This window comes from Balaenoptera ricei, chromosome 18, assembly GCF_028023285.1.
Source record: "Balaenoptera ricei isolate mBalRic1 chromosome 18, mBalRic1.hap2, whole genome shotgun sequence".
Classification (NCBI taxonomy): Eukaryota; Metazoa; Chordata; class Mammalia; order Artiodactyla; family Balaenopteridae; genus Balaenoptera; species Balaenoptera ricei.
The window spans coordinates 33,846,505-33,865,533 of record NC_082656.1 but is presented as its reverse complement, the minus strand read 5'-3'; the positions used below and the strand labels follow the sequence as shown (position 1 = coordinate 33,865,533).

General features: G+C 33.4%; 1 protein-coding gene across 1 annotated transcript in view; it reads right to left on the bottom strand.

Annotated features, from left to right (window-relative positions):
- TDRD3 (tudor domain containing 3) overlaps positions 1-19,029 on the bottom strand; it is a 223,882-nt gene that overhangs the window by 40,039 nt on the left and 164,814 nt on the right. Inside the window, exons 11-12 of the mRNA XM_059902581.1 lie at positions 11,436-12,286; positions 5,316-5,441 (exon numbers count right to left, since the gene is read on the bottom strand). Of these exons, the coding sequence (XP_059758564.1) occupies positions 5,316-5,441; positions 11,436-12,286 (977 nt within the window). The remainder of the gene's footprint in view (positions 1-5,315; positions 5,442-11,435; positions 12,287-19,029) is intronic.

Sequence of the window (19,029 nt, the reverse complement as noted above, 5' to 3'; positions counted from 1 at the left end):
ACAAACTGAATTTGGGATTCAGGAGGTAGATGTCAACAGTATTTAAGTTGATATATCAATGTATATGGCATCATTTATGAATGAATCATCTCTCCCTCTATGTCAGCTTTCATATCTCTAGTAAAGTCCTTCTGTATAATCCACAACCTCCTGTGGGAATTGTGAAGAGCTGGGTGATAGATTAAGAAATAAATAAAGCATATCAAATATAACCAAACTTTATTAAAACAGAGCTTAAAGATATTATATGGAATCCTCCAAATTCCATCACCCATAAGGTGAAAATTATGTTCTTAAATGGGGCGAAACTAGCTGTACAGTTTCCTTTTAATTTACTCTGTGTTTATACTGCAAAAGAAAATAAGCATTGCCTATATGGCAATCTCTGAAAGGGAAGTGTCCCAAAATATGTATAGTGGAAGAAAATGTATTTCAGTATTTCACTGACCTTACTCAAATTATGCTTTTAGTGCAAAAATTTAAGTATGGTAAATTATACCCACTAATTCATTTAAGAATTTATTATCAGAAATGAAAAACCTTCTGGACTATGATCAAATAGGTGCCTGCACTTTTTACTGGATACTAATTGGCAGAACCTCACTGTTACATAATTCTAATTTCCCTTTGAAGTTAATGGTTTCTGTAACAATTGTCCTCCTTTTAATATCTATTATGATCTTTGATATCAAATACAAACTAGATATAGCCTAACTTTACTACTATATCATTAAAATTACTAACATGACCTTGTTCTAATACATTTTAACTCATTAATTTACATATCACAACTCTCAATCTCCTTCCTCATTAAATAGGTTAGGGGTATTTGGGGGATAATATGTTTCTCTTTAATATTTTTATTAGTGGTAGAATACTTTATGTTTTTTTCTGAACATTATTTGAATTTGAAAAGGTAATTTTCAAATGTGCTTCCCAGGATGTCATTATAAAATAAATTTTGCACAAAGTTACTTCAAAAGTAAAACTTGAAACTGATAGTTCTTTTTTTAAAGTACACTAAAACTGAAAAAAATATACATTATAATTATTTTTGAAAGAAACCCAAACCCACCTAAAAAGAAATTTACTTTTTAAATCAAGTAGATAAACAGATAGGAAATTTTAAATAGATAAAATTCATTAAATGACACTTCTTTCTTCTGTAATAATTTTATCTTCAAATAAGGTGAAATAAAATAAAGACCTAAACATTATTTAAATTAAAAATCAGTAAACAACATTTTTCCCACTTATATCTTGTTTTAAAGCTTCAAGAGGTAAGAATGAACACTCCCATGAGATATTTAAGTTTGTTTCACGTAACTGGAAATATAACTTTCTTCTAACTTTGTGGGCAGGACTTTTGTGTGTTTTGAGTACTAACATATATTCCTCACCCAGAACAATGTCTAGCACCTAACATACATACAATGAATATTTGTTGAATAAATAAATATGCTACAGAAAAACATTTAAGGTAGGTTAAAAGACAATAACAATCCATCTGTCACTTTCCAGAATTACTGCCCAAGATGATGTGTATGCTAAGGTCTTAGAACTAACCATTATCGATACAATCATAATTTTTCTAGTTGGAACATTAACTGAACAAAGATCATTTCCTGATACTATGAACCTTTAAAAAGAAAGTTTAGAAATCAGCATGTTCTAAAACATTTCTTGGGATATAGAAGTCTCAGTGGCATACAAGTCATAAATATTCTGGGAAATCAGGACTTGACACTGTCTTTCCAGGTTTAGAAAAGTGATTCAGAAGCAACAACACTCTAAAAACCCAAAAGATTTGTCTGAGCAGCAACGCCAGGGTATTTTACAGTAATTCCAAATTGCCTGTGGCATCTTTTTACTGGTTTCCTGATATTAGTTTTAGAGTTAAAAAGAATAAATTTGAAAAGCGCCTGCAGGAAACACAAATAGGTTTCCTTTGTCCCTAATGTTTTCTCATACAGTGGTCAGAAATATAAAATAATATTATGGTTTTCTCCCTACATAGTTTTACACATAATATGAGATTCCATAATGCTTCATTTACTTTGGTAAAATAAGGAAAATCCTGCAATTTACAAAGAACATTTAAAAAAAAGTTAGAGGATTTATCCAGTTAAGAATGAGCTGTGAATCTCACATTAATATATGATAGAGAGTTTACTATAATAAAGACACTAAAATTAAGACAGAATATTTTACCATAGTTAAAAGATCCAGGTTTAATCTAGCTAGAAGAAAAAAATCAAGTATGATATAACATAACAAAAAGTTCAGTAGATCATTTTGGAGGAAATAAAGTATTTAATCATAATCAGAACATATATTTTTACCATCTAAAATATCATCACTGAGTATGTTCTGGAAGTAAAAAAGTACATCCAGATAGAAGGGGAAAATAGAAATTTGTCTACAGACAGATTTAAGGCAATTAGTTCTTAAACTTCATGAGAAAAATATTAACAGTTAGATTTAAACTATTAACTTGATTTTTATTTTAATTTTCCATATAAGAGACTATTTACTTAGTCATTGAACCTCATTTCATGCTTTTTATTTAATAATTTATCCTTACACCTTTAAGAGACAATACAGACAACTGATTTCTATAAAGATTTTTGGTTTAGATGCAGGCTTCTTGGTTATTTTTCCTGCAAACTATTAAAAAAATTTCAATGAATGATCATTGCCACATTTAGGAAAACAAGAGGTTTTCCATAATCTTGTGGTAATAACAAACATAAACCTTAATAAAATATATAAAATCATTTCATAATTAAAAACAGTAATGTACATATGTAGTGCAAGAGTTAAAAAAAATTAAAAATTACACAGTCCATAGTGTGAGTGAATAATTGTGCTAAGGCTTCTAACACCTTGCTATACCTTTGCAGCTCTTTAATTTTTCTAGTATGACTTATCAATTAGAGTTACCTTATTGGTATAGTGAATGTTTTGCTTTGATTAAAACTTGTTACAATTCCCAAGTTACAAAAAGAAAAAGTGCTCATAGACCCCAACATCAGCACTCTCAGTGGATAAGAGAACTCTACACTAATTCTATGTGAAATGTACTGACAGCCACATAGATTGTTTTTCTTCAGAGGCTTTTTATGTATATGCACACATATGTATTTTTTTAAAAATGGAGATGGGTTAAGATATGTTAAGCTGGTGGCTTCTATTTATCAAGAAGGAGCTGCTTCTACAACTAAGTCAATTATTCACACAGATAAGGAAGAAAGGATGATCTTATCCTCAATAACACTGTTCATGATCCAAAAATATTTGCTATATTAATTTATGCAAAATCATAAAACATCAACAATCACTTGGTTACTTGTAAATAGGAGAAAAGAAATACCAGAATCTCCAAAATATTTAGTAATACTATCCTGCTTCTACCTGAAAAATATTTCACGTATCTTATGAAAGATTTTTAAGTTGACTGCAGAAAAAGTAAATAGGTAAAAAAAAAAAAAATAGCACAATAAAGCCTAGAAGAGTATTCCCAAGTAGGCAGGGAGAATATGAAAGTATTGCTGTGGTTCAGAATCACTATGTGGGCTGTCACGTGATAAATTTATTGTCCAGCTAAGTTTACAAAGACCTAAAATCAATAATAAAGCAATGAGGGCTATTAAGGGGAAAAAAGGAAAAGTCACTGACTGTAGAAAGAAAATGATCACTTCAGTACCAAACACCTCTGAATGGAAAAGCTACAGTGAGGAATGAGAAATGTGCTCTTCAGTTATGTCCACTCTGGAACAGAAAGAGGCAGTAGAGAAGAAACAAAGTAAGGAAACTTAAATTTTTCTTTAGGAAGAAAAGAATAAAATTAATCTTTTATTAAATCTCCTAAAAAAACACTAAATGTAAAAATTTAATTTTGACTCTGACTGTAATGGCCAAAAACACTGGGATCACATGATGAATAGCAAACTAGGGTTCAACTTCTAGAAATACAGACTCAATAAATACTTTTACCATCAAAACTACATTAAGATGTGAGTATTAATGAAAAAGAGAATAAATGAAAAGAGAATAAAAACAGCCATCGCATGGGAATCAAAAGGGCAAAAGATATAGTTACATCAAGTTTCTCTAAGAAAAGATATAAATTAGATATTGATGGTATTTCAGTCTTTTAGGGAAAAAGCAGCTAAACTTTAGAGAATGAGAGTGAAGGAAAGGATCTCTTAAACCTATGAATGTTGCACTGTAAAATATGAAACAATAAGCTACCTAGAAAATGATCATTTTTCTAGAATAAAAAGGTAAAGAATAAAGATCTATGGACCCAAATATGATTGCTGCTACTAGGCTTTTTGTTGTTGTTTTATTTATCTTCCTTTTTGGGGAGGCGAGAGGGAGTAGTGACACAGAGGTCATGACAGAAAAATCTAGAAAGACCAAAGCGAAACTAAACTAAAAGCAGCTCATGAGAATGTATGCTTCAATGATGAAGGCTACTGTCTAGATGATACAGTTTTCTAGTATATTTTTACATTTTAGGGAAACAGCAACAAATTAGGCTTCTAGTGATAAGTTTATTAACAGCTATCCACAAATTACAGAAAGGAAATAAATTTTTAAAAAACTTTATGAAACAAATTCTAATATGCCTTGTCCTCCTGTTTTTGCCTAAATGTAGCTGAGAATCTATCTATGTAAAGTCACATAAGTCCTGTATAAAATGGACTCCATGAGGCCAATACAGTCTAAATTACATCAACAAAATCATCACAGCTTTGACATAACATTTGGCAACAAAATTAATCAAATAATTATTAAACAAAGATATTTAAATTTAATCTGCACATATACATATATAAACATATGTGTAGTAAATGGAGTATGAGTTCATATATAATTTAAAGTGTTTTTCTTAATTTTACATGTAACTAAAATAATAAAGAATATACATGTATCCAACAGAGACTTAAATTTGACAACTGTTGGACATAATTTAGTCAAATTTAAAGTAACAAACTCGGAAAGAACAAAATATGCATAAGAACCCATAAAAACATATACACATTTTTCGCCAACATATAAATAAGGGCACCTATTTCCAAAGCATAACATAACAAAGCATTATACAAGAGAAGCAATTGCAATGCATTCATTTTTACTGTAGTTCAGTGTAATTATTAAATTAAAATCTTACTTTAGGAGTAGCCGGTTTTAAGCAAATTCAAAATATTTTTCCACTGGCAAATTTCGTATTACTATGACTAATCTTTTAGAGCTATGTATTTCCTTCAAAACAGCTTATGCCTTTGTACAGAATTTGGATCACGTACCCATGCCTCTGTCTGAATGGGCCTGATGTTGCTTAGTAGCACCTCTTCATAGTTTCCATAATCAATGAATTTAACAACTGCTGTCATACCTGAAGAATGAAGAGCTTCAACTTCTGCTCGGTAAAACTGAGGAGACAAAAAGGAGTTTTAAATATGACAATCAATATTGTCTACAAAGGGTGATACATGATGGAAATGTAAATACTCAAAAATGTTACAATATTTGTATTTTTTGAAAGCTCGTTTTTAAAATCAATTTTTGAGACACAATTGACATATATCATTGTATTAGTTTTAAGTGGACAACATAATGATCTATGTATATATTGTGAAATGATCACCACAATAAGTCTAGTTAGCATCCATCACCACACATAGTTACAACATTTTTTTTCTTATGATGAGAACTTTTAAGATTTACTCTCTTAGCAACTTTGAAATATACAATATTTTAAAGAAAATAATTTTTAAGAGAATAATATTTTTAAGAAAGAAAGCATACCTTTGGATAATCATAAATTGGCTAAGGAAAAGAGAGAAATTCTCTCAGCCATGTGAGTTCTGACATACGTATACTGAGCAGTAGTAAGATTTCAGAACTAAGAGGGTCAATAGAGAAGAACATCCACATGCTAATGGGTGTAAAAAGAACTAGTGTTATGTTTTGTTGTTAGCCATTGAAGCCCTTTGACTAACACTGGTAAGATGATTCTTATGTACTAATCAGAATATTTAAGTATGGAGCAATGTATTTAAAAAACAGAAATATATGACAAAAAAAAAAAAAAACCCAAAGTAAAAGGCTCGTTGTTGCAGTCATACAGACAGCTGTGGTGAAGGAGGGTCTTCAGGTAAAAAGTAAGCACATTACTTATATCCAGGATTTATAGGATTTGAGACACTGTAAGACCGGACACTTTTATTTCATCTGTTTACCCAGTGTTCCTTGGCTCTTGGAACCAACACACATTAACAAACTCACTAGGAACTGAATTTACATAACAACTACAATTTTTAAATTTATCTGTTGAGGTAACTGGGAGTAGGTCAACTGATTGGAGTATTCCCTCCACTATAGGTCAACCCATTCAGGACTCAAATTATACGTCTGAACGTTGCTTAGTGAATATGACATGGAAATGAAAAACTCATAAACCTCTTATTTACTCTTAAGGAATGTTTTCTTCAAACTAGGGCAGTAGGATGCTCTAATATAACACTCTAACAGTAACTCTTAATATAACAGGACCTTGTAGGGACCTTCCCAGGACAAACACCCCTCTCCCTCCATGTCCTCCACCTGCCTCTTGTCTGTAGAAAAACTTTAGCCAAAGAATAAATTTAATCAGAGAAGTGAGAAAATGCAGAAACAAAGGAAAATAGTCAAGCAAGACAAAATAATAATATTCATAGTTTAGCCATTAAGCAAAGTCAAGGACCTTTAGTTTCTCCTCCAGGACTATAAATATTCTGAGCTGTATCCTTTGAGCTGTTTTGCAGATACTGAAACCCCCAGCAGGTAGAAAAAGTTAACCACATGATGACTGTAGCCATGACATAAGCTGTTCCATCTTACACAATTCCAAGAACTGGCCTCAAGAAAATGGGAACACACCGACGCTGGAGTTGAAGATTACTTGTACTTAAAACAATCATATGATGATCAGATCACTGCATGACCAATTTCAAGATGATTGCTGGAGCTGACTGTACTGTTCTGCATGTAGCTCCCCTCCACCAACCCCTCCCTACACCTGTACATCCCTGAAAGTCCCCTTTAAAAGCTCTTGCCCCCCGATCAGCAATGGGGAGTTAGTTTTTTGGGACACGAGTCCATCTTCTTCCCAGGACTGCCAGCTTCCTCAATAAAGCCATCTTTCTTTTTACCCAACACTTGCCTCTCGAGATTTGGCTTTCAAGCTATGAACAGCCAAGCCTGAGTTCAGTAACATTAATAGGCTCACCAGAATCAAAAAATACTAAACACAACAAAAATTCTTATTCTCTACAATCTTCTAAAATAGCAGTTACTCTGGGTGTACCAGGAAAGAACCTGCTTTCACGGATTTTTTTTTTAAATAAGTGATGCTTTTTTTTTTTTAAAGTCTTTATTGAATTTGTTACAATATTGCTCCTGTTTTATATTTTTTGGTTTTTTGGCCCCAAGGCACGTGGGATCTTAGCTCCCTGACCAAGGATCGAACCCGCACCCCTTGCGTTTGAAGGCAAAGTCTTAACCACTGGACCGCCAGGGAAGTCCCTGTTTTCACTGATTAACTAGTATACTTCATATTACAAAAGTTATTAAGTTAATCCATGGTATTTTCCTTTCCAGATCTGGATGCTAGCAAATTTAGAGATACCATGCTAGAATTTTCCTTATCTTAGAGTTCTTATTATACATTCACATCTCTCCCTTCCTCCTTTATTTCTTAGCCTTACACGTCTGTGTTCTGTAAACTGCTGTATTTCTGGACCCATGCTTCAGTTGTAAGCTTCTTAGATAATTAATGTCAGTTCACGTAAGTTCAACAGTTAAGTTCAACAATGACAGCCAGTCATAATATATCCTAGGAAAACAAATAACTTGACATCCTTTTGGGAACTACATGTGAAAAATGACTTCTATATAATGTGGAAAGTACTGCAGTAAAGGCGTAGTGATATGGCACTTAATAAAGCTGAGGAGTTCAAGAAAAGCTTCCTGGGGCAGATGACAATGGATACAGTCTTCAAGGATGAAGAGTATTTAGCCAAGTTAAGAACTGAGGAGGGTGTTCCAGGGAAAGTTACAGAGACATAAAACATGAAGACAAGTATAGGAAACAACAAGCGGTTTTAAATTAACTACGGCATGATGTGAGAAGGGTCAACCAATAGGACAAGAAGGTAAGGACCAGCTGATAGAGGCTCTATATGCATGCTAAAGACTACAAGTGAAAGATTTTAACCAGGAAGAATGACATGCTCTAAGACCAAGATCACAGTGTTGGCAGTGTCAGTAACAAGTTTAAGAGGAATAAGATTTAAGGCAGGGAGACCAATTTGGAAGCTGTTACAATATCCCAGTTGACAGGGCTGAAAGAGCTGAACTAGTTATGGCAGACATACAGGGAGAAAAAGCATTGTCCCAAATGCTCACATCCTTCTATGGAAGTAAAGCTTGAGAGAAGGTAAGATATCATGAGGAATGTTTTAAATGATACTATTTCTAAAACATTATTACAATGCAATTAAGATTAAGGTTTCTTAATGACAGTTATAGACAATGCTTTTCTTAAATCTTTACCTTAGTCTCTGGCTAGAAAATTGGAAAGTTGCCTATTCTTGAAAAGACACTTAAAAGTTATCTCTTAAATTAGGTGGTTTCAGAAGATAACTAATGCCATCTCTTTCAGAGAGTGAATATTATTTATCTTATTTGCTTAAAGGTGCATCTATACAGAGCCTACAGTCCTTCACTCTAAACTGAATGTATACATCCATGTAAATTCAAAGTAGTCATCTTAGACGATCATCCAATTATTCTAAGAATACTCTAAAAGCTCAAAACATTTTGGGAAATATTAGGCACTATCTTTCAGAAGCTATATGACATTATTTTGAATATATTCAGTAGAGGCAATAGATGAATTCAGTATCATTGATTTTCTGAGAAAATTACAATTGAAAGTAAAGCTTTAATAACAATCTCATCAGGTATTTGAAGGCATTTGGGTAATAGCACAGACAAAACTATCTGATATATCCCAAGCACCTAACACTTAGCAGCTACTCAATTATGGTCTGTTGAATACTCAATATTTGTTGAAGAACTTGTCTAAGTGAAATATCTGAATATCTTAGGTCTGTTATTCTCTGTTGCTTTATTTGTTTCTGGTCTTTCATATTCTCTCTCTCTCTTTGTATTTTTAACCATGCCTCATAATTTTTTATAGGATGCCCGACATTGTAGATGAAATACTATGAAGAGGATCTGTATAGAAAATGTTACTTTTCCCCAAAAGAGGATTATATTTTGGGGGGCAGGCAGACAGAGTACAAGGAGATATCCTTAATCATGTAAGGGGTTGATTTTAGGCGTTGTACTGGCTTGTTTGTATTTTGCACTTACTACTAGGGCACAATCCTTATGGGATTTCAATGGAAAGCCTGAGTCTTTTACCAAGTCTTTCAAACATTATTAATGATTAATTATTAATCATTTACTTCCTCTGCTCGTCAAGGTCACCATCAACTCCATGCTGTCCAATGCAAAATAAAATTTCCATCCTCATCTTAACCTTTCACAGAAGCATCTGACAGAAGTGAAACCCTCCCTCTAAGGTAGACAAAGTAAGTTCTATAAACTAACACTGACTTCCAACTACTTCTTGCCTCTACCATAATGGAGAAACAGTTAAGCATAAGTAATCCCTCACTAGCCAAATCAAATAGTTGTATTTTGGAAAGTGAGCCGTCTCAGCTGCAAGAGTAAGAGTCTAGATAGTGAAGAACACCTCTACTTGGTTTCCAAGTCTCCCTAATAGCCAAGGAGAAGCCATGTGAAACAGTTCCAACCAATGAAATTGTCTGTTGGTATTTCTGGGAAGGCTTTTGCTTTTCTTGAAAAAAAGAAAAGCCACAGCTAGTGCTATCTCCTCCTCTGCTTTTAGCCTTGCATAAAAACTTGACAGTAGAGATGCTGCTTCTAGACAAATGTTATCCCACATTCATACCAAAACCTTAAAAGACTATGCCATCTAGTTGTACCTGGACCCCTCCTTGCTCCTATCATTAGATAACACCTCCTGATCCCAAGCCCTACAGCATCTTTTAAAAGATCCAACCACACTTCCTAGCCTGAATTTCAGTTCCTTGAAATTTTCAGTTAACTTTACTTCCACCACTCCTTTTAGCCACACACAGGCACACCCTTATCAACTGAAACTACTCTACATATGAAATATTTATTTCAAATATTTTTTGACTTGATCCTCACATCCACCTAGGTCCCTCACACTATAACTCACTTCTGTTTTTATTACCTTGCTAATATCTCCAGTCCCCTAACTACTCGATTTTTTTCCTGTGTAGGTGCCCCCTTGAGAATGAACTAGTTAACAAAGTCAACAAATAATTATGAAATACCTACACTATGAGAGGAACAGGGCAATAGAGGAAAAACTAGAGATACATGGTCCTGCCTTCAAGGAACTTAAAATCATGGTAGGGGAAAGAGTTATCAATGCAGGAACCAAAACCAAAAATACTTACAAAATGTGATAAGTTTTAGAAAGTGAACAAGGCACTGATTGAGGAAGACAATAATGTAGAAAGGATGAGGGGGCAGAAAAGAACGGCTTCTTCTAGGAAGTATCTGAGCCAAGTCCTCAAGGATCAGAAGAGTAGTTGGTGGAAGAGCATGTTGGGCAGAACGGGAAACACGTACAAAGGCCCTTCTCTCTGACGGTCCCTCTGTCCTCTTCCCCTTCCTGTTTGCACTGTGTTGGTCTTCTCCCTCTCAGCCAGGCTCTTTTATCTGATGCACTGTATTCCTTCTCAACCTCATCTTGTTTTTTTTTTTTTCCACGATTTCCCTCTTTCCCTTTTAGCCAGAATATAATGCAGAACTGAAGATTGTTTAAATGATTTGTTTCTTAAATTATTTATTATTAGCTAAATACTTAACCCTCCTGCTCTTAATTTTTTTTAAAGTAGGCTGACTGTGTATTTATCTTTAAATTAAATGAAATCTGCAGAATTTGTGTGCCATTCAACTGATTTTCTTCCTTGTGAATCAGTATAATTTTACTAGAAAGAAAATATTAATAGTTCAGTTGATGATAACTGAAGTAACTCATCAACTTCACTTAATCACTTTTAAAATACTTTTCTGATATGCAAGTGAAAATCAAACCTAACATAACCAAATCCTATGGGACTCCTAAGCATCCATAAAAAATATTAAATATTTTGTTTTCCCTTTGATAAGTTATATATGTATACATCTATTCAAAGACTTTACAAACAAGTACAATCATAGAACACAACTCAGTCCCAAAGCAATGGCTTTCTATGGTCTCACTAGACTGTTACATTCAGTACTATTAGTATTTAATAACTTTATAACATGCATACCTTGTTGTCTTCCCAATAAAGTGCTAAACATTCATCTCCAGGTTTCCACAGTTTTGCATACTCCATAGGAATAGATGATTCTAGTATTTTTTCTGGCTTAATTGGCCCAGATCTTCTTTTGGGTCCACTATTGTAAAATATTTTATCATCATAGGGTGTAGCTGTGATGGGTCCTGCTGGCTTAATAGGTCCTACTCGCCTTCCCTTCAGTGGCATTTCTGTCTCTCCATTTGGAACACCAATGAAACTATTCGTTCGGACAGGATACTGGTAATCAGCATTTACATTAAAATGTTTTTCAATTTTTACACCACTAAAAGCTTCATTATTTATTGTTCGTGGTTTCCTATCATAAAAATGATCAGTATTTGCTGTTTGGCTTTCTCTTTTCCCACGTTTTTGATTATTGTAATCTATGGATCCTTGAGGAAGTGGATTTTCTTTTGCCTCTGCATAGGATGGAACTTTTCCTGATTTGCTTTGCATAGAGTTATCCCTTTTTTTAAATGCAGCATCATTGTGCTGGGAACTTAAAGGGTATGAAGTATCTTTAGTTCTATCATATCTAGAATATGGTCTATCACACTTGATTCTCTCTTCAGCCCATACTTCAGATCCTGAAGAAGTACTTGGTCTTTCAGAACCTTTGTTTCTAGGTAATCCACTGCCTTCTAAAATTGACTTTGAATTTTGGATGTCTCTTTGAAAACGAGGAGGTTTTTCATTTCTTGGCTGTCTGGTATCATTTCGAGGAAGATATCTTGGTTGATTATTATCTTTTACTCCATTTTGCTCAGTATTTGACAATCTGTGTTGTCCTTGATGAAGCTGCTGTGGCTGTGATTTAGGTTCTGAAAAGTAAAAGTATATCATATGCATATTAAAATGAAGACTCTGCATTAATACTTAATTATCAAACTACTATTTTAACATCTTCCACTATCTTCCCACCTCATTATCTTAATCCCTCTTTGCTTTGTTAGAGTCCTGTATTTCTAATGTACAGTTTGCCTGGTTAGCCACATTAGTGAAGTAAAGCAATGATATGAACCATGAATAAATGGTGGATAATTCAAAAACAAGTTGTCTTTGTCACTGAATGTTTGCACTGTTATAACATAGCCAATCTATATATGCTATTCTGGTAATTCATTTCCCAAGACAGTAATGAAATAGAACTGCAACCTGATAACACAGAAGCTGCTATGAAACTGTACAAGTACAACCCTTGCTCAACTCCTTTCTGAATCCCAGTCCCATTTAAAATGTATAGCTATCATTGTCAGTCAAGTTCTAGTCTTTGCAAAAAAAAATATTTCTCAAATCTTTCTGGATCTGGAATTGCCAAGTGTTTGGATTACAATTAGATATTTACTATAGACCTATCAAAGTAATTAAGAACAGGTACTACTTGGAAATATACAGGAAAAAGTGTCAAAAATATGATTAAGCAAAATAGTGCAGATAATGTCCAACTAGAAATCAAAATCAGTAACATGGTAAATATATACTCATAATCTGATGGTTATATTTCACATAATGATTTTTATTCTACTTCAATTTGTACTGTGTCACTTACTCTTTCTTCCTCCATTGTTTCACGTAGCATATCTATAACACTATTACCAATCATATTGACTGGTCTTTGGTGTACACATCTTGTTTCTCTTGTCATACACTATAATCAATATGCAGATCAGGATTATTCTTACATTTCCCCACGGTCACAATACTTCTTAACAGGGGCACTACTGACATTCTGGGTGAGAATGTTTCCTGTATTTGCAAGAAAATTAACTTCTTTGACCTCCAGATACTAAATCCCAAAGCATTCTCCCTCAGCATTCCTAGTCACTGTGACTACCCAAACTGTCTCCATACATTTCCAAACAACCACTGGAGGAAAAAATGTACCAGATAAAATGTTTAGATCAACAGGAATAAAGAGAAGACCTTTAAAAGTTCCTGAGTGACAAAGCAAGTCAAGACTAAAGATCAAGGCTCAAAATGAAAAGAAACTTCTCAATGGAACCACTGGAAACTAGAAGGCAATCTAACAGACTTTAAATGTCTTTGAAATTAAAGGAAAATTATTTTCTAAGTACAATTCTATATTCAGCCAAACCACCCATTAATTGTGACAAAGAATAAAGATTTTTCAAATATGCAAGGTCTCAAATACTAGCCAAGACCATCTACAGAGACATTTTTACAAAATCACTTTTTCCCAAGATCGGCTTTACAAATATAACACAAATATCTTATTTTTAAACCACTGTAGTCAATATTAATTTTTTCTTTAGAGAGAAGAAAAATGGACACAAATGAGCATTTTCAGCAGAAAGCATGTTTTGGCATTTGGTCCAGTCATTATTAGAGAATAAAGGCAGCAGCCGTCTCTTGCTGACAATGTGCTATGTATTAGGTACCTCACACTAGCACTTTATACACATTATCAATAGTCCCCACAGTAGTCGTAACATACGATCAATAGTCCCCACAATAGTCGTAACATTTAGGTGTTGTGGGGTTTATTTAATAGAGAGAGGTAAAGTCCTTTATATACTGAACTGAAGAAATTTTTCAGCTTCCAAAATAAATCAAATATGAAGGTATTTTATTTCCTGACAACAAGGTTTGAATAGATATTCAGGGAGTAAGCTTTTTAGATCTGTGTTTAGGGATCAATTTTTCAAAATTATTCCAGTTAGGGACACCAAAATCTATGATGATCAGGAAATACAAATAACTTAAGTCATCATGAGAGTAACTGAGTATCCTGGACTACAAATGGCAGTTGAATAACCATATATACGGAATGAAGGCTTCAATTAGGCTTGGTAGGTGTGGGAGAATTTGATTTCAGTTCTTCTAAAAGAAGAAAAAAGTTAAAGATTTCCTAATCTATTTAACTGAAGATGTACATTAGATTACAGAATAAAACAATTTTACTACTAAAGAATATATTTCATTTGCATTATTATGCTGAGGCAATATAGTGAGAGAAGAATCTATAAAGGAAACTGCTTTTTAAATAAGAACACCTTTAAAAAAATAAACTCAATGAGGCAGAAGATAAAATTGTGCTTTTTAAAGAACATAGTTTTCATATACATCCATTTCATTCCAAAATAAAAATAACAGTAAGCCAAGGAAGGTCCTTAAAGGTTTCATCATTCTTGGATTTCCTTAAACCTAATACCTTTTATCTTAGGTAGTTAAGTAATGAAGTCAGATATAAAGTAAATATTTTGAAACTGAACTAATCTATTAAATAAATAAAAGAATATGCTCAATCACTAAATTGTGGAACGGTGATTTTAAATAAATTAAGAAATAGCCCAAAAGTCAAACAGAAAGCTCCTCAATTCTGCAGTAGGAATCTAGCGGCTCTCTGCCACCTTTCCTGAGGAGGCATGATGATTCCAAACCACCAAAATACTAATTGGCACCAGGGGCCAGGTCTACAGTCACTCTAATAGGAATATACTGAGACACTCTTCTGTATAGGAAGGAGAATAAAATGCATCACTATTTTTTTCTTTTTTTTAATGACCTGAAGGGGAAAGATGAAACAAAACCATAAATGGAAACTGGTAACATTTAATATTAAATAGGAGGAAAAAAAAAAAAAAAGAAAATTAGCAAAAAAATTACAGAAAAATTCATCACAAAATAGATAAAACTGTGAAAACATCTAAAAAATTAAAGTGATAAAAGTTCATATGATAAAATTAATCAAAGACTACTACATGAGTTTCATTTGCCTTGTAATAAAATGTTCCTATTAGACCAGATCATTGAGTTTCAAAATGCATCTTTACAAGATAATTGATTACAATGTTTTACAGCCCCATGATTTGAAATGCAAGGATCATTAAGAACGAATTTATTAATTGTCACAAATTATTTAGGTTTGTACATAAGAATGTGCTTAATTAAGCAGGTATCTTAAAAATATTAATACTTCTTTGCAGAGTATTCATTCTCCAGTCACAGTTGTACCTGCTTTTTATAGTAGAAAAACAGGTATATTTTGTTTCCCAAGATGACTCTTCATTTTATTCTGAGACATCTACCTGAAGAAATGACTTAATCAAGACTTTACTACGTACCTGACTCTACTTTAAGGTCTTTTGACTACATTACTTCATATAATTCTCCCAACCACGCTGAAGGGCAATATTATTATCCCCATTTTACAAGTGAATTAACAAAAAGGAAGGCTAACAGCTAGAAAATGTTGAAGCCAGGGCTTAACTCAAATGTAACTGAAGGAAAAGCCCACGATTTTCTCACTATGCCAAGCTGCCTGCCCACAGGAACAAAACAGAATGTAACCAACATGTTAACTATAATTTTATCACCTACATTTGTTCATTTCTGGTGCGATGCAGAAATCACAAAAGCTCTTTCACAAAACCAAAGGAATGGCCATTTATGGGCTAGATACTATTTTTAAAAAGTCATAGTACCACAGTACAACAGGTTACCTACTAATGCAGACATTAATTCAAGAAGAATACTTAAAATTATTGCTGAGTAATCCTTCAACAAATAAAGTAAAATAAAAACAAATCATTAAAGATACTTGTTACAAAAAGATGGTATTAACTGATTAGTACATGAATTCACATTAAAACAGAAGCATAACACTTTCTCATATTTCTATATCTATATATAAACCCGATTACATTTTTTTTCACATCAAAATTTTCAACTAATTTTCTCAGTTATACAAATCAGGGCTTTTGTGTAAAATATCATTAGATATTGTGTATATTCTGTAATGATCACAAAACTCTGGCTATAAAATTTTATCTATCAGCTCAAAATTTATACTTTGTTTCCTCTGTAAAAAGTTACTTCCTCTATAAATTTATTCTGTATGAATTCTGACTTAGATTAAAAAGGTTAAGACAAGGAACTATGTTTCATTCTTAGCAGGTACATATAAACACAAGTGGTTATTAAATGATTATGTTCTCCATATAGTAAAAAATTAAACTGTAGCCTTTTAAAAATATTATGTTATAGGAAGAGAAATTGCCCATCACCCCAAGCCTAAAGCATAACTTTTTCATGCTATATTAAATACGTCCTTTCTTACCATTCTTTTCAAAATAATCACTTTAACATCCATAGAACATTTATCTACTGGATATCCTTCAGCTTGTCTTCTAACCACACTATTTCACTGACACTATTTTTATCAAGGTCTCCAATCAGTGGTGTGTTGGAGCCAGTCTGAATATTGCACAAAAACTGATTATTAAATTTTCAGAAAATCTGCAATCTGGTTGCAGATTGAAATTAGCTAATTGTTGATAGCTTGAAATTAGCCATAGTGGAATATTTACACCACAGAAATCAGGAAAAGCTAAAAATCAGAGCATCCCTCCCCTGCCTCCCACCTCTTCCCCCAGAGCCAGTTGTTAAACATTCACCAGCACACTCTTAATGCTATGTAAACCCAATGGACACTTCCCATCCTTATCTCTGTTTCTACTCCTCCTCCTTTTTGGCAGCTGTTTTCTCAGTTTCCTTTGCTGGCTCTTCCAGCTCTATTCAATCTCTAAATTCTACTGCCTGCTGAGTATCTCTCCTTTGACTGTCACTTTTGTAAAATGCAGTAACAAATATTGAGGCATTGACAAACTGCTAAAAGAGTTTCTGAATACTTACTCTCAATTTCAGTACTTATCTGTACTTATTCAAAATCAGACACTATACCAGTATAGACTACAGTATCACTGGTACAGACTATTCACTGTTAAGGTAACAAGTCCACATGACAGAATTAGAAACAATTATCTCAAGTTAACCTAAAGCACTATCTAGATATGTGGGGTAAATTTACACTTAAAAAAAAAAAAAAAAAAAGGAACGGTAGAAAGAAATCAGTCCTATAAGAAAAAATCAAGGACTGGGAAGGTCATACTGGTGGTTAGGGATAGAGAGAAAGTGACAGGCAGTGGGTAGATAACTACACATTTTCTCTCTTTTGCTAACAGCTTATGACTATTCACATAGCAATCATTCATCCCTGGCTTTCAAGTAAGCATTCCACCATCAATTTCAATCAATCAGTTGCACAGGGAAATGAGGAGGAATGTTGTTTGATGCAAATGGATGTAAACATGCACAATACTCAATACATGGGCGATGTAAACATACACGATACTCAATACATGGGCAATCCTTTCTTGAGGAAATCCTTCACAAGAACATCTAGCCTAACACATACACATTCTCCTTGTCTTCCTGACCTAGTTTTCTGGCCTTCCAATTAAACTGTTACCATTCTATCACATTCCTTTCCTGTATCCCTATTCTTCATTCTTTAAAATTCAAGCTATAAATCTATAAGTCAAACTATTTAAACTGACTTGAAACTTGATTAAATGAAAATAAAACAAAACCAAAAAAGACACCTACCAACCATCAAAAGCCTGCGACTTCATATGCATTACTCATCAACCATTAATATTATACCTGCTACCATCTAAATATATTACATCTGAATATTATGTGGAATTTGAAATTATGCAGTACCATTAACCAAGAAAAATGATACTTCTCACAAAATCCACAGAAAATAAAGAAACAGAACTCCACAAAAATAGTATATGTAATATAATCTGAATTTTATTCTGCCAACAAGAAGAGTCAATGGAACATTTTAAGCAAGGGGGTAGTGGGATCAAATTTGTGTCCTGAAAGATCACTGTTTGCAAAATGGAGGATGAGATGATAAAGTTCTGCAAAGAGTCAGTGGAGGGTTGATGAGGGCCTAAAGTTGGGTAGTAGGGGAGGAGATGAGGACACAATGAGTGGAGGATGCTATTGCTACTACTGCTAATCACAATGATGGTAACGATGATGACAGTGGTGGTGGTGGTGGTGTTAGAACTACCATTATATGGAGGCCTATGTGCCAAACACTGTGCTTAGCACTTTTATGCATAATCTAATTTGATCTTCTCAATAACTCTAAACTTAGGTGGTGCTACTGTTTCCCCATTTCCCAATAATGAAATGAAGGTTTGAGAGATTATATAACTTTCCCAAAGACATACAACTAGTAAATACAAGAGCTGTGAGTTAAGTTAGTGGTAGAATCAGTTGAGTTAGTGGTAGAATCAGTTGTATTTATCTGCCACAGCATCCATTCAATTTTCCCCTTCTTTTGGTAACAGAACTCTGCTTTCAGTGATAACTACTCCCTCCCCTTTAACATATAATCCAGAATCAATTAAGATGTCCTAAGCTCTCCTGACTAAGAAGGAGGCAGATATAGACATTAGAAGATGGGAAGGTCTTTTTCTGTCTGATATTCCAGGTATAAGGGCCATTTGATTGTTTCTGAGAAATATTTTTTTTATTACTTTTTCATATTATGAATGGAGATTTGACACCAACAACTGTCAAATAGACCATCCAAGTCTCTTTGTACTCCTATTTCAGCCACTTCACACACACAAATGCCAACATCCCCACTGGGAGTTGAACTTGGGGAATCAATAATTATATGATGAAAGGTATTTATCTTTTCCCAGAAAAAATGTGCTTGCAAAATTAAGATAAGTGTTTT